At 38.0% G+C, this 21437-nt stretch overlaps 1 protein-coding gene across 3 annotated transcripts in view; it reads right to left on the reverse strand.

The window, feature by feature from the left end:
* Positions 1-51: 51 nt before the first annotated feature.
* eps8l2 (EPS8 like 2) overlaps positions 52-21437 on the reverse strand; it is a 22844-nt gene continuing 1458 nt past the window's right edge. For 2 of the 3 annotated variants that reach the window (XM_041996536.1, XM_041996535.1), the window contains exons 2-21: positions 18080-18128; positions 17556-17602; positions 12420-12484; positions 11000-11161; positions 9276-9425; positions 7792-7871; positions 7577-7689; positions 7404-7474; positions 7182-7308; positions 5945-6033; positions 5786-5860; positions 4834-4982; positions 4569-4737; positions 4452-4486; positions 4250-4355; positions 4013-4132; positions 2683-2752; positions 2419-2587; positions 1612-1744; positions 52-959 (exon numbers count right to left, since the gene is read on the reverse strand). In XM_041996536.1, coding sequence (XP_041852470.1) covers positions 882-959; positions 1612-1744; positions 2419-2587; positions 2683-2752; positions 4013-4132; positions 4250-4355; positions 4452-4486; positions 4569-4737; positions 4834-4982; positions 5786-5860; positions 5945-6033; positions 7182-7308; positions 7404-7474; positions 7577-7689; positions 7792-7871; positions 9276-9425; positions 11000-11161; positions 12420-12484; positions 17556-17602; positions 18080-18114 — 2043 coding nt within the window. In that variant the 5' untranslated portion in view covers positions 18115-18128 and the 3' untranslated portion in view covers positions 52-881. Of the gene's footprint in view, positions 960-1611; positions 1745-2418; positions 2588-2682; positions 2753-4012; positions 4133-4249; positions 4356-4451; positions 4487-4568; positions 4738-4833; positions 4983-5785; positions 5861-5944; positions 6034-7181; positions 7309-7403; positions 7475-7576; positions 7690-7791; positions 7872-9275; positions 9426-10999; positions 11162-12419; positions 12485-17555; positions 17794-18079; positions 18129-21437 lie in introns of those variants that run through there. The other variant, XM_041996534.1, reaches the window with a different exon arrangement.

Below are 21437 nucleotides of genomic sequence, written 5' to 3' on the forward strand. Positions count from 1 at the left end.
CATTCAGTAACAAACACAAATGCCTCCAAAAAAACGGAAGGAGATAAGAAATATTTACAAAGTCAAATTTTTAATTAAGTTCTTTTTAAACATTACATCCCACAATATTTACAACCCCAAGAAAGATTTTCCTAATTCTAAATTAATTTTATCAGAGCAACAAATCTACAGCATTGTCTCCTTTTTCCCCAGTTTGTGCAGTGTAAACTGCAAAATACCAAGGTGACAAAAAAAATTACAGACCATATTTCACTGTTGTAAAAGATTATTTGCCAGAAAGTCTGAAATTAGATAAGAAACAGCAATAATATATGTTTTAATACTTAGTGCTGACTGGCATTTGCCAACCAGGGCTGAGGCTATTTCTGTTACTTGTAATAACACAGAGCTTGTTTTATCATTTCTGTAAACAGAAATATGAAAATAATTGGCCGTACATCAGAAAATGCATCCAACATTCTGGCACTGATTGAGAAATGCAACAATAATTATTTACTTAAGTAATTTAGTAAACATCTGCAATATTAACAATGAGCATAAACGTCCACCACACTGCTCATACACATATGTATGTTACATGCATGTCATGCATATACACACACACACGCACACACCAAACTGAACGTGAATCATCATGTTCCTGCTCTCAGCACATATAGCTTCAACAATTTGAGACATTGAAAAGAAAAGCGACAATTTGATAAGAAAACACTTGAATAACATACATGATAAAAAATAAATATGCAATTACAAACGTCCACTACATTTAATAATTTTCTACTGTAGATCACATTGAACAGCAGCCTGATTTAGTGAGCTGTGGTACTTCAGAAGTTTGGAGGAGGTAAAACGTCTGCATGGAGTGTTGATGCTTTACAGGTTCAGTCGTTGGACCCAGACTCAATCCTCTCCTGCCTCCGCTTCATGATCTCCTGCAGTTCTGATTCACCTCTGGACTGCTGTAAAGGAAACACACATGTTGCTGAAATGTTTTTTTTTCTCTCTGGAAATACTTACATTCTACAGTCATTTCAGACAAAAGGAAATGCACAGTCACACCATTGTGGCACTACATTTTATCTACTTATCTGTACATTTCAACAATAGTTATTTTTCTTTTTTAAATTCTGAGCCAGGCGCTGCCACCACACCAGCTCTCACATGACTTCAAACTTATTTTTTCATTTATTTAGTTTATTTTATTTAACAGATGGATATGTTCCTACTTTCATGTCAAATAGTCATTAAGGAAATTCGATCACTCATTTAATTTTGGTTTATTAATCCAAGTATATTATAAATGTACATATAATGTGATGAGGAGGTCTTGGGTCTGGAGAACCTGGGTTTAAATTAAATTGTTATTATTATGAATTATGTCAATAACAAATAAGTTAAAGTCTCTGACAGTCAAATACAAAAAACAGAATCGACAAATCCAAATAAATATTATTTTCAGTGCAAGATTTTCTGTTATTTTATTTTAAAGGCTAAGACTTGAGACCTAACAGATGTGTGTGTGTGTGTGTGTGTGTGTGTGTGTGTGTGTGTGTGTGTGTGTGTGTGTGTGTGTGTGTGTGTGTGTGTGTGTGCATGCCGGATGTAACCAACCTCTAGCTGTCCTTTCTGCACGGTGACTTGATGGTAGACACGACTGCCTTCCTCTCCACACACAGCTCTTAACTCTTCTTTGTTCAAGGAAAAGAGCTGGGCTCCAGTCAGGATCCCCAAACACTCAACAGTCCTACAGAAAGTAGTCAGACAAGTTGTTTACAAATTCATTTAAATACATTTATTAGAATTACAGTGTAAAAATGCTTCCAACAAAAAACACATTATTGTCACTAAAACAATAGAGACTGAAATGCACACATCCTAAGATACTATGACATGTTGGGACAAGTGAATCATCTGTCATTAATGGCATTTGTAGCAGCTGGATTCCTTTGAGCTGAGTCTATTCCAGCAGGTTATGTGAATACTGGCTCACTGGGGCATCGAATGCAGAAAATCTCTTCGATCGTATTAATTATTCTGCACTTGCCACAATAAATAAAGATCTGTGTCTTTCATAAAGGTTTACAATACATCAAACACCAACAGACAAATACTGTTAGACAAAAATCTTAAGAAAAATATTAGTTTGCAGTGGCTCTAAATACTGTATAACTGGTTTTTAATCCAAATTCTCAACAATAACTGAATTTTCAGTTACAGCAGAGCTTAAAGGTTAACATCATGCTGAAAGCCTCAGAAACTTCCACTGGGTCCTTGAGTTCATCTGCACTTTACTAAGCAAACTGAGAAGTTCAACCACTGAAAGTCAGCAAACATGTGATGTTGAGGCAGCGTGACTCTGTAGGGTGTGTGGAGATGTGTTTTGATTAGGTGCACTGATGAGCATAATGGAAGACTTACGGTTTTGAGAAATTTTTCGAATTAAGCCACGTGGTCACCTGCTCTGGGTTTGAATCAAAGGTGAGCGGGACATGACTGGCAGATGATCGCTCTACACGGATCTTTCTGGGTGGCTGATTTTTACTGGCAGTGATTTTTATCAACAGCTCGTTGTTGACCTCATCCATCACTGCAGCACAGAACCATGATAGAAGCAGAGGCAAGAATGAGGCAAATATTAGGAATTATTTCATGCCAATAGTTTGACTTTTTTTGTTTACTCACTTCTGTCTTTGGGCTTGTTGAAACTCTCTCTATGGCTGAGAGGTGCAGGTGGTGGTGTTCTGAAACCCTTCTGCACACACATGCATACACACAGACACATGAGAAAACAAGCATGTTATTCCCCCAACTGGTTTATATTTAGCCTCATTATGATTGATATATTTTTGACCAGAAGCCAAAAGTAAAATATGCTTTTTAACAGAAAGGGTGGGTGCATGCATGCTGCTGCAGTCAGTTGCTGGTGTATGCTGGAGGTAATAAATTTGGGAATGCAGGTATCATAATAAGTAGGAGTTGCTGATAGACTTTACACACAGTTTTTTTTTCCAATAAATTCAGTATGTGAATTATGAGTCTGTCATATTTTACACAACAATTACAAAACTTGTTTTAGGTAACAATAAGTTAGCTCATCACTTCACTCCATTCCACCTCATGCCACCACTGGTGATAATCCACTTTGAATGCAATCTGGCATTGGTTTCAAATCTCAACCATATGGTAAAGTAATCTTTTATATACAATATATGCTTACACACTGATGCTTCAGCAGAGATAATATATTATAATAATAATTGGCCACCCCTGAGAGTGCATACTATTTATAGTTTTTTATTCCTTTATATGTTAACTTCCTGATGAGTCCCGCTCACTATCAAGAGAGGTTTATCTGTTGTCTATGTACTTTGCACTTTTAACCCAAACACAGCAATTGTGATTTTACACATCTTCCAAAGGTCTGATAAATACATAAACCTTGATCCTTGCTGTTGTCATGTAATGTAAAGAGTTAGGTATAGTCAACACTACATTTCCCAGAATTCATCCTGACACTTCCCATCAACATACATGAGAAATAAAGATGAAGACTGGAGCCAAACAAATTGACAATCACATATCAGAGAGTATGAGAGACACAAATGGAAAAATCTGATATCCTTTGGCTCCATTAAATTTTGATGTATTGACTGTAGTTTTTGTACACAAACTGGTACACAAAAGGCTTGACCAAAGTTTGGCAGGTGCAGTGATTTTGTTTCACTTTCATTATTTTTGCAGAGGTAAGGATCAGGTGATTGTGTATTTTAAATCCCTACCACATATCAATGATTTACCCTTGATATATATAAACTTGATTTATTCATTTAAAAGAGCTTTGTAGTATAGTCGCTGTTTAGAATATGGAACTGAGTGCATCAGTACACTGAATAAATAGTGAGGGTTCTAACTCACCATGTGAAGCCCAAGAAAAAAAAAGTTCAATTATCATATTAGATCATTAGATGGAAATAGGAGTAGTTCTGCTTATTCAGGTCCCAGGAAATGTCACCTGGTTGTAGGGGCCTTCTGGCTCCTCTATCTTCACAACATCCAGAATATTAAACGGGACATAGCCGGTCTGCCCGCTGCGATTCCGAAGTTTCCACCACTGTTTGTCATCCTCTAGCACCTGCGAGGCACATTCAACATGTCACTCCATTGCTCACAATGGCTATTCAATCTTTAGTTATGACCACACCATATAAAACAGTTAAGATGTAAAAGTTAGTTAAATATATGCTACAACCTCAAGTATTTCATCCTGCAGCACTGATAGCTCGTTGGCATTCCGAGCTACAAAGTGGTAGCGAATTTTGGCATGTTTGCGAATGTTGGGCGTCTCATTGTAAGACCTGTTGAGACACAGAGTATCACAATTTATAATATCTTGGGTTTTTAAAGTGCCATGTAAAGGCCACAGGAATTGTGTGAATGAGTATACTCCTTACCCGTTCGATGAGTTTGAGGAAAGAGGTCTGTAATACTAAAGAAAAATAAAAAAGACATATCTAATAAAACAGTTACATTTTAATGGATTATGACGTGCAAACTAACAAAACATTTACATCATCAGCTGAGTGTTGCCTGTAACTGGGACTGGCGGGGGATGCAAGTTGTTCCGATGTTCCCTCAGTTTCCCATGGGGATGTCAGGAAAAGTTCTACTGGTGGTTCCCAACCATTCCGAAATTTTGGATAATAAGGAGGAGCGCACTGATCCCTGGGCCACTCTGCTCTGCAGGAGGAGAAATAAAGGGATGCTCAGAGGATGACCCTTAACATATTCAAGTGTGTAGATGGAACCAATGGCAACTGTTTTCATTTAGTGTACCTGGATTTGGTCCAACCATGCCCGAGCAGCTCAAAGATGGTCGTCTCTTTTGGCGTGAGGTGTCCCCGAAGGAAATCAACAGCATCTTTAGAAAGGTGAGGAGCGATAATTGAACGGGCCAGTTCAGGACTTCCACAGCTCTGCAGCACCTGAGGAGACATTTAGTAGTGTATAGGATTAGATTGAGACATTTGTTGCTCAGAAGTAACAAGATCCAGTCAAGTAATGCCTTAGGACAATAAACTGAACAGTAAAGTTCTGCTGACTTTACAACCAGCTATAGAGCAATTAATAAACAGCTTTAAACTACAACCAGTACAACCAACACTTAAACAGAAGCACCCTGAATAATATGCTGTTATTTATCTGCATCACAAATGCCCATTACACCTTCTAAAATACAAACTTTATTAAGCTCATTTAAGATGTATCTGTAGCTGCTGTGTGTTAAAACAGTCATGGAGCCAAATGTGAAGTATTTCTGCTTAATTTTTTTTATCTCAGCTATATCATCAAAGCTAACATGTCCAGAGATCACAGCACCATGTCAATGTGTTTCTGTCCAGCAGTATCTAAGGAGTGGCTAAATACTGCGGCTTGGGAAACCAACATTATGTAAGTGCAGCTGCACCTGTGTCAAGAGCTGAAAGCCACGTCGCTCCTGTCAGGTGAGAGTTGAGCTGAGCTGAAGAGGGTGTGGTGCCAGAGAAAATAAAGGCAATAAGAGGAACACCTGATAGAAAAAAAAATGCAAGTACTGGACCGTTTTCATTCAGTGGAGTCAAAGACAGCCCTGATTTTCCTTTAGTTTGGATGCCTGTGGTTTGAGCTCAGTCAACATTCAGTTTTTCCAAATTCAGTTTTCAGCACAATTCATATTGATACTGATTACTCTCAGTGCATCTCATACCCACTTTACCCTTCCTGAAATCACACATATTCTGACTCTTACCAGCTCCAGAGGGCCAAAGAGGAAATGAACCAGCTCAGAAGCACTTGGGTTCTGTATGTGTTTCTTCAGTTTGGCCTGCAGGGGGCAGAGTGACAGATAAACAGATGAGGCGATGAAGAGAGAGTTGAATGAGAAAGGTTAGGAGCTGTGATATCTCACCAAGAGGTTGAAGGCCAGCTTCAGTTTCTGCAGGCTGTCAATGAACTCTGCTTCAGAGGGGGGCTTGGCTCGTAGGGTCAGCATGCCCTCTGTAAACAAGCAGAGCAACATTGACCACACACAGACTCCACAGTTACCAGTCTGCCATGCAGATATGTTGCAAACAGGACACAAGTTTCACTTTCTGACCAGAGTTCAACATCATAAATGTGTTTTTCCCCACTTGTGCTAAGGACCTTAATGATACAGAAATGGTTACTTAATAACAGGTAAAAGATAAAAAGTTCACACTGGTCAGAAAGAGAGAAAGATTGTGCTATGAAGGAGTTTCTCAACCTGTGAAGCTGTATTATGTACACACACACACACACACACACACACACACATATATATATATATATATATACATATATATATATATAGAGAGAGAGAGAGAGAGAGAGAGAGAGAGAAAGAGAGACAGACAGATAGACAGACAGACAGACAGACAGATAGATAGATAGATAGATAGATAGATAGATAGATAGATAGATAGATAGATAGATAGATAGATAGATAGATAGATAGATAGATAGATAGATAGATAGATTGTATGTGAGTATTTTGGAAATACAAAAACATACAAATTAATCTACAAATCCTAAATGACTGTGTTCTCGAAGTTGAGAAACTGTTTCTATGAATCAAGAATTAATGACTTTTACACTTTTATCACCAAAAAATGTGAGAAAACTAACACTGTGGTTGTTTCTGCACAGGAAAAACACAGACAACACATTTTAGCATCTCATGTTACATGTAAAGTATGTCTCACTGAGATCACATAAAAGATTACATCACTGCTCGTTGGGGGGAAAAAAACACGAAACTTTCAGTAATATTACTTTCTACAATCTATTTTGAGAGTTTTGCTTTGTTTTGTACATAAATATTTCAACTTTCTAAAAATAAATAGACTTCAAACAAATTAGGAATGGAAATATAAGATCATCAGATGTGCTGATGTAACAGTTTAGTGTATAACATGTCATATCAACATTTTAAAGGAGTTAATGAGTAGCAATATTACTGAATCCCAACTGACAGCATGCTAAGCTGGCCACTGGTGCCACACATACATCTCTGGAGGAGAGTCCTGGGCCACAGGTAACAGTAACACACAAACATGGCAACGTGAGCAATATGAATATATTGTCACTGCATTTGTGCCACCACAACAGAAGAAAGGGAGACAGACCTGCTGGTCCTTTCTTCTTATTCTTCTTACTCTTGTTGCGTTGGTTGAGTTGGGAAAAGGCCTCAGCCGCCTTTTGCAGTCGTGACACGAAGACCTCTATGTCATCCAGGGCACAGTTGAGGATTTGCTAAAGGAGATAAAATATAATCTTCAAGTGTTATGATCTCATGAACAGAGCGGTGTAATAAAACGACAGGTGCTGGGCTGATGACAAACTCTCACCACATCCTTCTCAATGCGCTGGGCCAGCTTTTCATGTGACTCTGAGTCATTTTGTCCAGAAACCCGTCTCTCTAGATCCAATCACCAAAAAAGATTATGTGACTGTACAGTCATTAAATAACTCAGTCCTAATAAAAAAGTGATGTTTGTGTGTGCAGGTTCTGTATTCTCACCCTGTGTGTTTGGAGCGGCTGCCACTCGTCCTTTGGCAAAAGGTTGGGGATCCCTAGGAGCGGAAGGAGGGAGGATGGTCTCTCTATGACGTTTAATTTTTTCCTGGTTTACCCTAAAAATCAAGAAGGCATGAAGACATCAAGGTAGCTGAGTAGTTAGTAATACAAAATTTGGATGTGACTGAAGAAAAATATGTTTGCAGCTTTATTCTCACTTAAGAGTCTGAGGCCTCATTTTCTTTCCATGCTTGTTGTCTCCCATGGCACTGTCTATGTCTGCATGGACCATCTCAGCCTAGACGAAGAGACACATGATGTAAGACTGTGTTTTTAACACCTTCCCTGTATCTACAAGTTATTTAGACATCATCAAAAGATTAGATCATTTTTAGGGTTAGAAATGTTTGAATGGATGAAGACTTAAAAGTTCATCTTGTACCATTCCTTTTTGTCTGAAATCTAACGGATGACAGCTGATTGTACTTTTTAGGTGTTATATGCATTGTATTGAAATGGAGAAAGGTAGGGAGGCTTAAATAGCTAAATACCTCTGTAACTCTACAGATGAATTCCAACTCTGGTGATAATAATTATTTTCATACTATCTCTCTCAGTTTTTTTATATAGGGAGGCCAACACCATAGAACAGTAGCTGCTACAAAACCAGTAACCAATCTGCTTTAGTATAAGAGCTCCCTGCAGGAATAAGAAAGGTCAGTATGTAAAAAAAAAACAAAAAAAAAAAACATTAGAGACCATTTTATCTTTTATTGCTCATATTTATTTGTGCAGCATCTTAGATGCCTTCAGGAAATAACAAAATCATATTAAAATCTTATTAAATAAGGCTACATAATAATCGCTAATATTACATATTAATCACTAACTGCCTATAGAAGATGGTGGCATCTGAAATAGCAAGTTCATTTTACAATATTGAACTGTTACTTTTTTATTTTGTCAGTAAAGCTGATGCATAGTTGATCGTTTAAAAGTCAATTGATGCCTTTAAAATAAAGGATTGCCCTAAAACCCTGGGGTAAACCTGTTCTTGGGTAATTACAACATGTTTGTATAAGGCAGAACAATATAGACACATTAGCATACAGGTTCAAACACAAATTAAACTTGACCTAAAACTCCAACAAAACCACATGAATTTATGAACACCATAAAACCAAAAGCATCCAATGACTCATGGACAATAAAAAGAAACACACACACACACACACACACACACACACACTAAGCTATTCCTCTAACTTTCACACTCTGGATTAAAATGATATTGAAATCTTGTTCAGATACATATGATGACATCCAAAACAGCAACTATATCTTACTATATTCAACTCTTACTATATCTTGTTTTTGTTTCAGGTACCAAATGCATCACAAAATCTTACTGATTATTTTCTACCATGATAGTAAAGCTGATCCGTATGTGATCCTTCATTCACTGACATAGCATTATAATGCAGAGGTTAGTTTGATTTTGGGTAATTTCATTACTTTAGGATAATGCTCAAAAATATAAACACACAAGCTTCCAAGCCCAAACACAGCTAAAATCAAACCTAGAACTCCAACAACAACAACAGCATGTATTTATGAAATAACACAACTCAAGGCATCCCATGAGTTATGGACAATAAAAAGCATAATAATGTAGTCCTCTAACATTCATACTCAGACTCACCTCTACCTCATCGCAGTGGAAGAAGTGGATGTCAGGTTTGTGCTGCTCCTTGTCCTGACATATGAGCAGCAGCACAGACGGATAACGTGTCTGATTCAGGACTGTTTGACTCAAGTGGATGGTTGGGAGAGGGAAATTCTCCAATTCTTCCTACAGGAAAACAACAAAGAAGTAATGGCGAGAGAAGAAAAGAGCAAGAATCGTCCTGAGTGAGGTGAAATAATGATACAAATACTGTAGGATCAATGAGAAGAAGAAAGATATTAATGGAAGAAGTTTACAGCCTGAAAAGTATTCTTATTTGACTTTTAGTCCAATATGCCCAATAAGATGCCTGATACTCTAAATATTTATTCTGACTACAAAAAAGGGCAAATAAAGCGGTGCTTGAAATATTCCCACAATACATACGCAATGTTTTGTGCATTGAGGAAAATCCCATTTCTCTTTTACATATTTCTAACCAATGATTGAGGTATCTGCTCTGATCGCCCTCTGCAGCAAAAACTGCAATTACACAGACAGACAGACAGACAGACAGACAGACAGACAGACAGACAGACAGACAGACAGACAGACAGATAGATAGATAGATAGATAGATAGATAGATAGATAGATAGATAGATAGATAGATAGATAGATAGATAGATAGACGGGCATTCAGCTTCCAGAGAAAATCTTGTACTAAAATAACTTAAGATTAAAAATGTCTACATATAAGGGCATGCTCAGCAGAAAAAATTAAATAGTACAAGAGAGATAAAAATATGGAAAAAACTCTAAAATGTAACAATTCTGGATCTAGAGTGCAAAGTGACGAGTGTGCAGTTGTGCAAAATCACAGTGGTAGTAAGTCCAGGCTTTGTATTCGTTTTATCGTTTCCCCCGAGAGGTGAGAGTCACATGGCATGGGGCAGGGATGATCTACTTACTCTGTCAGTGGAGCAGGACAGTGACAGTAGTCTGTTAGTGAATCTGCTCCTCTGCCTGAAGATGGTGCTGTGCAGTGGATAATGTGTGTTGTCTATGATGGACAGATGTCAGGGTGTCCAGCTTGCTAATGACACAGCCTGCCTTCCTCCCTACTTTGTCCAGCCTCTTCTTGAGGCTGCCCCCCACCACCAGCAGACTGCTGCATACAGGAGATATGTATGTATGCGAGGGCACTTGCTACCACAGACTTGTAGAAGACCTGAAGTAGCTTCTTGCAGATGTTGAAGGGCGCCAGCCTTTTGAGGAAGTGCAGACGGCTCTGTCCTTTCCTGTCCTGCTTGTCATCCAGCTGCACTCCCAGGTATTTGTAAGTGTGTGCCAACTCCATGCAGTCACGAAAACAGGTTCTAGGGGTGTGGATTTTCTCTGAAAATCCCCACCACCATTAAACAGTTCTAGTAACTGTTTATCAGTCCTGTTCATCATCTGGGAGGAATTGAAGTTTATTTGTCCCAACAGAACAGCTTCAGCTCTGGGATGTTGGTAGAATTTCTTTACATAAACTGCTCCCTATTAGATTATAGTCAAGACTTTGGCTTGGTCCTTCCAAAACATTAACTATATCTGTCTTTAAGTATATTTTGAAGACTAACTTGTTTGCTTAGGGCCACTGTCTTGGTACACAAACCACTTTCCTTTGAAATTCAGTTCATAAACTATTGTAGCCTTTTGAAGTGACCTTTGAAGCACCTTAACTGCTTGCAAACATAATGTGTGGGCATAATCTTACCTGGGTGTCACAGTCAAGCAGCCTGACCGACTTATCCGTGACCTGCAGGAGCATCTCCTGGGTCCAGATTTTATCCTTTGAGTCCAGAAGAGCCAGTTTCTTAATTGCATCGTCCACTGTGACAATAGATTCTGTCTTGTCCATAATGAACGTGGAGAGATGCTGAGGAGAAAAAGTTAATAGTGACTTCAGCTTTATTGAAGGCAGTGCATACTTTGGAAAGAGACTGATACTAATTCCAAACACATTTAATTAAAAAATTTTAGTTAACAAGCTGTATTAAAGGAACAGTGTAGACTTCTAGGCTTATTTGAGTGCAAGACGATTTGTTTCCATGACAAAAAAATAAATAAATAAATAAATTAAATATGAATGAATAAACATCTTTCCAAGAGACCAAAACTGTAAATAAATACCAACTGTTATTTCAACTTAACACACTATCATTTAATATTTAAAGATTAAAATTATTTTTCTTAACTTCATTATTAACAAATATCTTTCTACTACAAATATCAATTTATTACATTTATTAGTCTTCAGTTGATCATTTTAGTTGGCTGAATCAATTACTCTCTTGTTTTATCTTATTTGAAAAGTACAATTTTGTCATTTTCAACTGCTGCAACCAGCAGGATGACTATATGTGATTACCTATCGAGCAAATTTGAAAACATATCAAGACTAAGTTTAACACCAACCCTGACCTGCAGCATGTTTCTAATTTGCTCTTTGTGGATGAGAAGGCTGATTGTTTTATTACAGCATAGTTCCCGTAAATTAAACGCTTCTTCATTGTGCACTTTTTTTTAAATTATTTTTTTCTTTAATTAGGTAATGTCCAATTAAGTGTGAAATTAAACAAAAAGGAACTATGGTATTGTCAGTAGCTTAAAGGGATTAATTCTCAAATTTAGCTAAACTCAACTGTAACTGGGTTTACTGTGATTCAAACAGGCCACTGGGACACTAACATTTTCCAGCTTGATGACTCATTTCTATTAACTGTTTCACACATACCTGTTTATTTTATTTTATCTTTTATCAACATTAACAGCTTCTACATTAAAATCATAATGAAATTATTTTAAAAATTTTTTATAAAAATGGCAGACTGCACTATCTAAATGAAATCAAACATGTCCAGGATTATTCAAAGTAAGATTTCTTACTGAAGACAAAAAAAGACAACATTTTTTTTGTTTAAATAGGGCTATTTAATGTAAGTAAAAGTAAATAACAATAAAGTTTATTCATCAAGCTTCCTGTTTTAACCATAAAAAGCCTAACCTGATCATATGGTGGGTGCGTTTCAAATCTCTTACACAACTTTTCATTCTATAGTGTTTTTGCTTCTACATATAACAGTTTTTAGAACACCTCAATCACATTAAAGTAAATATAGCAGTAAAGACTTTACCTCAACATGATACTGGGACGTCTCCTGCATGATGTAATTGGAGTTAGAGTATTTTTTTCGCTGCTCTGTGGACAATAAAAGAAAAAAAAATGACAAAAGATAAATTTCCAGCAATTTTTAAGTAAACGCTTTTATGTAAACAAGAGCGAGAACACCGACCAAAAGTCCACATCTTTTTGTTTCAGCAGAGGAACCAGACTGAAATGAAATGCTTTTGTACGGACTAAAAAGAATTGCAGGGCAATAAGGAAGTGATAAGGACCTGCAGTATGCTTATGGCTTTTTTTTTTTTTTTTCATCCTTACGGGAAAACTCTCATTCCCTCTGCCAACTATAGCATTCACTAAAACATCCCAAACTCTGTAAGATACATCTGTTGATCTTTTTGATTAGATAGAAAATCTCGTGATATTTTCTTATGATAGAGTAAAACCAACAGGGTAAAACTGGTGCCTTACATTCAATCTTTTTGCATTGTGCTGTGTCCAAAAAGGAAGAAGTAAAATGTTAGCACACCTTCGCGGTTAAATATTAAAACTCACATCAAAGAATGTGTGTATCTTAATTTGCCCTCTCACACATTATATGTTGCCCAACAGGACATTAAGGAGCCAAGGCACCTGTAGCAGCCACAGATTTACTGCAGGGTTAAAGGTCAATGACAACACCATGCTCAGTTCTTCACCTGTGGGACTTTATTCAATAGATCATAAAATAATGCAAAACCAGCTTGAAATGCAGTTGCCAAGCCTGGTGTAGTAGCTGAAATTATAGAATTGTCCTGTAGCGTACTAGCAATGACTATGGCATGTGTTAAAATATGAATAAATATGGAGCCTATTTAAGTAGCTATGAGGTGAGAGTCAGGGTACACCTTGGCCAGGTTACCCGTCCATAGCAGGGCCAACACAGAGAGATAAACAACAACTCATGCTCTCACTTACTCCCAGGAAATATTTAGACACCTATTACTTTAAACATGAATGTTTTTGTACTGTAAGAGGAAGCCGGAGTACCCAGAGAGAAGCCAAGCATTTACAAAGAGAACATGCACACTCCCCCTTCCTCAGCTAACACTCAAACCTCTGCTTTTTATGTTTTTTAGTTTAAAAACAGCTACAAATGTTTTCTGATTCACTAAAATGCCAATTTTTATCAACAAAGTACTCTTATTTGCTTACAGGACTACAACAGGTCTCTCCTTCCACAACTGGCCTGCCCTGTTTTAGTTTATTTACTGTATCCACCTCCAGTACTCAGGTCAGCACCCCCTTCAGTAAACAATGAGCTGTAATCACTTTGGGTGATAATTCTCTATAGGTTCATTATACTGTTACATGGATTTCTTACTTTCATGTTAAATAATGTGCTTATAATAAGAAGTTTTATGCTTTAAGAAATATTTTAGAAGCACTGAAATTTAGATGCAGCTTCTTAAAAGCAGTACATAGTAGAAATGACTTAAGATGAAAGGAGCTTAAATTTTGTGACTTGTTAAAAATCTGCAGGACACTTTTAGTCACTTCCACATCCATACACTGGAGCTAATCGCATTGAGTGTGCTGCTGGCTTATGCCATTATACTTGAAAAAACTGATGTTAAATGTGCCAATGTGCTTTTGACCTATTTACCAAGTGAATAGTCTGCAGGTAACAATTACGGTTAAATGAGAGCATGTTCCTATCAACTCCAATGCCGGCTCTCATATCACGTCTCTTTTCTATTTCCCACTTAAAAGAGTCAACATTCTGATTCCACACAGGGTTTTTCTTTCAAATTTCCATTTGTATACTTTATGGTGACTGCAACACAAAAGCCATGTTGTTTGCAGAACACTTAACAACATGTATGTCAAAGCTTTAAAGTACATTCCAATATTTGCCTTTTTTTCCTGATTCAGTATGACTGATTTGTTGCAATGACAAAGATCCCTCACAGTCTCTACATGTGCTTTTCAATGAAGACAGATTTCTAAAGGGGATTACTTTATTCCGCCCAAATGACGCAAGCAATTGTCTTTCCTGTTCCTGCCATTTCCTCTCTACTGATTCCTTCCTGCTCGACTCCCCACAGGCAAAACACAAGCATCAAGTGTCGCTCTGAAAGTTGAGCGCACCTCATGTCTTAATAATGACTGACATTTATGCCAATCAATTCACAGCGCCGAGACAGTTTGCAATAAGAGCCACTTAGCAGACAGATGGACCGATCTGCAGAGTTCTATAATGTCAATGACCAATGATAAACAAAGCTCCCTGGCAGATTATCAAACTCATACATGACCCAAGTCAATCAGACCATCCTATTAAACAACCTGAGGTTTGATATTTAACTTGCTCAACCCAAACCCCCAAAAATGACACCAGATGTTGCAATGTGATAGCTTAGTCTGAGTTATAAAGATCCAGCCACCATAAACTATAAGCTAGAAGATAAACATAAACATACATAAAATGCTAAATCAATCAAACAATAAGCAAATGTGTTGACACAAATTCATTGTATAATTTTACCCGTAACTACAGGACCCTTTTTAGATATGGAAATGTCTACCTGTGTCCATATAGATATGAAACCATAAAGTGTTGCATCAGCTTATCTCACAGCCAGATAAACCTGAAAGAAGAGCTATCACAGAGATTCAGTTTCATACAAAAAAAATACAAATTTAAGATAAAAAATGCAGAATGAGATTAAAGCCTTTTTGTTGGAATTTTGACCTGTTAATTCAATCTTACCAGGTTCTCTGGCTTCCTCCCACCGTCCAAAGACATGCATTTTAGGTTAATTGGTGACTCTAAATTCTCCCTAGGAGTGAGTGTGAGTGTGAATTGTTGTTTATCCCTATGTGTTGGCCCTGCGATGGACTGGTGACCTGTCCAGGGTGTACCCTGCCTCTCACCTGCTAAAATGCTGGGATGGGCTCCAGCTTACCCACGACCCGTAATGGTCTAAGCCGTACAGTCAATGATGAATTCAATCTTACCATAAACTGACAACTTACCTGAAAAAGACATGCTCTTCAACTAGAAACAGTGTGAAAAACTTAAAAAAAGACTCCTGGTGGTTTAAAGTCCAGAGATAATCTCTCCAATTTGGCCTCTTTCTGTTTCACCCCAAAGAAGCTGATAACAGATCAGGTGGGAGGACCTGACATCATTTGCATCACTTACCTGCTGAACTGCACTGAGAGAATGATGGGGAGATTTGCATATTGGAAACTGTTCTGCTTTTGTTAACATCCATGTTTATTCAGTAAGATGTGGGAAGCAGTCTATGGTCCACATTATCTTCCACTTTCTTGCCTCTTAGGTTAGAGAGGACAGGCTTGCTGCTGTCACCCTGCAGTGAGAAGGTAGTGGTGACCATCTGCCACACAATATGAGACGAGCCAGTGAAAAACAACACAGGCTCATCACACATTCAGCGGGATATTTTGCAAAGATCACAAGAGAGGGTGCACCCTGTGGATATTTGGAAGATTTGTGGTTCAAAAATATTTCAAAGACTACGATTTGCACAGTCAGATAGGTTGGGAACATCTTGCAACCCCGCAATACTGTCATCTGCCATTTGAAAGTATTCTATTTTTGGAACAGAGCAGCCATGCAGGCAAGACTGTTGCCCTGTGGTACCTCTGTGAAGACTTATATCGGAGATGATAGGTTGGAAAATGTTTCTCTTAGTGGCTGTGTGGAAGGAGGAGCTCGCAGGAACCAGTGAGCTCATGTCTGAGGCAATTACAGGAGGACCAGAACTGAACGAGGGGCAGAGTCTGCCCTTTCCGCTCCACTTTTCAATGTGTCTTTTATTCACCTGCAAGACCTAGGTATCCCCACCCTGTACTAACCACACTTTAAAAACAGGCACACCCTGCACTCCAGCATAGTGTATTTCACTCACACACAAACACACCCTAACACAAGTATGCAACAGCTAGAATAAAACACCACATCATACCACTACAAACTTACTGCTGATATAAATGGAACACTACAATAACACAAGCACATCCCTCAATTCAAAGTATGCACGAAAGACCAAAAGTCAGACATTAATGCATCTGCTCACATGAGAATGCAACTAAGTGAGACACACACTAAAGTCTGATGCATCTGACAGCTAATCCCAGCATGCAGCGCACAAATGAAGAGCTGGAAAGTCAAGTTCTCATCAGGAGGCCTGTTTCCCTTTCATGACCCTCAGTGTGTGACAAGAGATGTCACCGCACTGAGTATAACAAGGCCCCTCAACAGGACCTTGGACCCTTCTTATCGCTGTCCCTGTCTGTGTGAATGTGGGAGGGGGAACGTGCATGTTAACAGGAGAGGACTGTCCAATGAGGCTGCACAGCTGCTGCAGAAAACCACAGAGGGAGCAGAGTTTCCCGATTATGTAATTTGCATAACAAATTAAATTTTGTCATGATTTGTGTCCATAACAGTGCTGATAGTGCTGATTCACACAAATCGGCTATGAAAAGGTGTCAAACGACAAAGCCGGAGTTATTTATATATTTTTAAACATGATTCTTTTTTCCCCATATAAAGATGGAAAGTCCTTAAAACGGTAACAAATATATTACTTCTTCTCTAAAAAGCAAAAGCACATCAAAAAAATGAAATGAACTTAAATTAAATGGTGAATATTGTCTTTTTGGGGCCTTCTTTCAGACTTAGATTCATGCACATGTGAGGGGGGCTTGTGAGTACCTATAAATGCGGGACTGAATTAGAGTAAGCATGGCATCCTTGACCATTATAATGAAGCAACCTGTTAATCAAAGGTGGGGTTATGTGCTTCTGATGTTTGAGTTTATGGCCAACAATTACATTTTATAGATGTTTGTTTTACTACTTTTATTTTAAGACAATAAGATCATTTTTTAACAAGGAATACAAATAATGGTCAATTTAACATAAAAATCCTAGTAAACACATTTTTATAAAACTATATATTGAAAAAGATTATTGTAAAACCTCCTAAAGTTTCTTTAAGTTGTAAGCACTAAGTAGTAGATAGTGAATCAAAATAAAAATAAAGTTAATAATAAATATGTCTAAAAGCTCCTTCTCGAAAAAGAGCCCCAAATAAGATGCTGCAAAAGCTCTACAAATGTCCAAGAAGCTGCTCACCGTAGAGGGCCTTGGCGCTGATCTTGCTGTCCGATCTGGCCACTCCACTGCAATGACAAGAGGAGGAGGAGACGGGGTTACGCTGGATGCCCTTCATCTTTCCCCCAACACCCCTAGATATCAGAGCCACAAACCCTCCCACACTGCCACTTCTCATGAATACAATACCCCACAAAAATACAGGAGCAGTATAGAGCGAGCAAACTGGTCAGCACTGGATGAGATTAGCTTGAGATTCCGAGCATATGGACCAGGGAGAGAAAGAGAGGGAGTGAAATGTAGAGAGGGAGGTGGGGAGAGTAGGGCATGGGGGGGAGGCAGGAGCCCAGACAAAGCAAACAACTCTCAACAGACCTGCTCTGTGCCCAAAGTCCCTGACCCACACCACCTTCCACATACTGGGTTAGTGATTTGTTAGTTATTCTCTTGTGCCTGTGCAAAAGTAACTCTGCATGACACAATTAGCCAACACAGAGAAAGGTAAATATCTAGAAGGCAACCACAGGAATGTCTGTGAAACTCACTTGGCTTTCTTCGGCAGAGATTCTGGGGCACTCATTTTCAGGCATCCACCTAAATAAAGAGACAGAATAATCAGAGACAGAACATGTTTTCTTGATGTTGGATGAGGAAAAACCTTTTTCACCACAAGATTTGTCTTTTTTGTTTGTTTGTTTTTTTAAGGAGTTTGAACATTTGCTGCAGGATGTACTTTTTGATTCTTCTCTCATTTGACTTTGATGAACTCCGCAGTGTGTAAGTTTAATTTGTTGGCCATTTTCCTTTTCTTGTTCACCTTAAAAACTTTCCAAATTCAGCCAGTAACATATCCACAACTGGAAGGCCAAAGTAAACAGCCGTGGGACAAGAGATGCAGGAAAATTCTGTAATTTACCAAGCCTAACGCTGCATCAGAGCGAAAAACTCCAGCAGAATTTGCCATATTTACCACTATCTAATCCTAACTGTGGAGAATAAATAGCTGCCTACAAACAATGAGCCAGTGATACTGATGTTATTGAACCTGTTCAACAGCTTTCAGCTCCAGGTCTATTAAATTCATTGCAACAGAAATAAAGCACAACATTGATTTTTAGTCATGTTAACATACAGTTGCATTTCTCAGTGTGCCATTGTTAGAAACCTTTAAGGAATGGTGTCAGTTGATTTTTTTTATTTTTTATATATAATTTTTTATTTGTAACCAATGAAGTGAGACCCATGGTGTAAAGATATCCACAAAATGTTGGCACAAGAGGAACCCATATTTTACTTCTGTTAATGCATTTATAATTATTTTCTCCTGTTTGTAATTGTATATTATTATACATTATATGACTATAGAATCACTTTACATCATCTGTTCAAATCTATAAGCATAATCACAGTCTATCTATAGAAAATAATAAAATCTGTTTCTTTTGCATCTTAGTAAATTAAGAAAAAGACAACTGTAAAACCACTGCATTTTGTAACAGAGAGTAATCAAAGTTATTAAATGTTCACACTCAATAACACTGCTACATGAGCTGAAATGTGTTTACTTGCTTCTAATTTTGGAGCAAGACAGTTGCTGCTTTCCAACCTGGCATTTCCTCAGAAGCTACATCCCCTTATATTTACTTATCTGTGCTGATGTGAGGGTCATCAGCAATTTGTCAGCTCATTGTTTTCATGGTGTCAAAGCTTCACTGATCTATAGCGAAGGTAAATGTTTGACAGAAAATACTGTTTAAGGCTGATAAAACACAGTTGCGTACCGTTAACCAGCCTCATTAACCGATAATTCACATGCATTTACAGAGCATCTATGGATAAGGAGCTATAGAAGCTTTGTTAAGGTTGACAATAGAGGATGCAAAGCTGAAGTGTTTCTATGTCTTAATCAGTCCTTCTTCTATGCAGTACCAGGTGTCGGGCCTGCTCTGCTGGTAGTCAGGGAACCGGTCTAGGACAAAAGCAGACAGCAGGCTGATGTGTGCTGTGTAATTAGATCCACTCTGTTGATGATTATATCTGCAAAGCTGAAACTAATTTATTTAGTTGTTTTGTTCACACCCAGACACACTAACTATTTGACAATTAGCATGGTCACTAAGAAAACAAAGCCATTTGTAACGGAGCACTGCATCTAAATCTGAGAGATTAAAGGGAACAGAAAATGCAAGAACAAAGCCCTCCCACACCTTTCCTTCTGTGACTTGAGACTTTGACTCATCTGTCAAGACATGCACTGACAAGTTATGTAATGTATATCAGGTCTTCAGTTCTAACTGGGGCTGCTCACACCCTAATATTCTCCAACTGTGAACCCTGATAACATGCAACATAACACATTGGGTTCTATCTGGTTTCTTGTAAAGATATTTTATCCTTGCATTTAATACTGATAAATGTTTATCTGTTCATGGGTCATAGTAGGCTGCAAATAATGCTGGAAATAGTAATCACCTTATGTGACTTTTACACTACAAGGAGCCACATAAAGCTGTAAAAAGCTGAGTCAGTTTGTATTATTAATTGGTGGTTAGAGGTGAAGATCTTGTTTCACCAGTAAACATTTGACGTTTTCTGCAACACCACAAACTGCTGGTAACTGATCTAATGTCACTTAGGGACAATGTGTGTGCTTCATACAACTCGTCTAAAAATTTCTTTAACCTCATCTCTAACATTAAAACTTGTTTTGATACTCAACAGCACATATTGACAAGATATACTGTGTGTGATAGTTGTAGATGCATTCACACAAGCTTATCTCATTGCAGATCATAAAAATAACCAGCTTAAACAGATAATCTTTTCATACCTCTGAAACAAAGAAAGGGCAAATCACAACAGCTCTGACAGCTTGAACCACTGTAATGCCGCCCCATGGTTTGTACTCTACCACAACAAAGTGTATTTACTTTACTTTAAGTGAAATCTGCACAAACGATAGTCTTCCTCTTTCCGCTCTTATCTCTCTGGTCATCTCCTCTTCATGCTATTGTTCAAGGATCTGGCCGGCTGCCAGATTTCAGGAGGTAGACAGGGCTAAAGGAGGACAGACTGGGTGTCATGTGTTGTTAACCTTATGGCACGAGGCCTTCTGCACACCTCCATTCAGCCCACTACAGGGTGCTTATTGCTGAATAATATCCACACCTTTTTCCAGAGGTAATTACATACCATGATTCAGATTCAGTTAACTGTCAACCAGCAAAAATTACATCAAAGATGCACTGCAGAACAACTGCTCAAACAAAATAGAAGCAGATGTTGCTTGCGTTTAATTCTGTGCTTGTATTAGTTTAGATGCACGTAATAATCATTCCGCTTTCTGCAGAATTTAGACTCAGTCATCTGTTACTGAAGTCACGTGAGGTTTAAAACACCCACAAGAAAAACTGAAATACTAAAACAGTTATACAACTTTCTATTACGCATGTCTTATCTTTGATAACTTAGAAGCTGGGAATCTGTCATCGTTTTAGAAGCCCAACCTTAAACCAGTGGATTCAAGGTGGATTATATAAACACAGACAACGAAAGCAACCATGCGCAATACAATACACACACAATTCAAGCTCATATAATATTTTGCATCAACTTAAAGCAACATAATGCTGAAACACAATCCCCACTAGATAGTTAGCTTGTTTAAAAAAGCTCAACAGTACCTCTAACACACAACGACCTCCAAAAGACAACAATAACTAATGATTGGCTTGTAATAGTGAAATATTCTCAATATCAGAGCATGTGCCTATTAACAACCTCAGCAAGGACATTTGGCATATCACTGAAAAGAAAATACTGACAGGTATAACTGGTGTAATATCTCTAAAAGTATCTGATGTTGCTCTTGTATGAGCCATCTAGACTTTGCCCTGTGCCCTC

This window comes from Melanotaenia boesemani, chromosome 10 (assembly GCF_017639745.1).
Source record: "Melanotaenia boesemani isolate fMelBoe1 chromosome 10, fMelBoe1.pri, whole genome shotgun sequence".
Taxonomy (NCBI): domain Eukaryota; kingdom Metazoa; phylum Chordata; class Actinopteri; order Atheriniformes; family Melanotaeniidae; genus Melanotaenia; species Melanotaenia boesemani.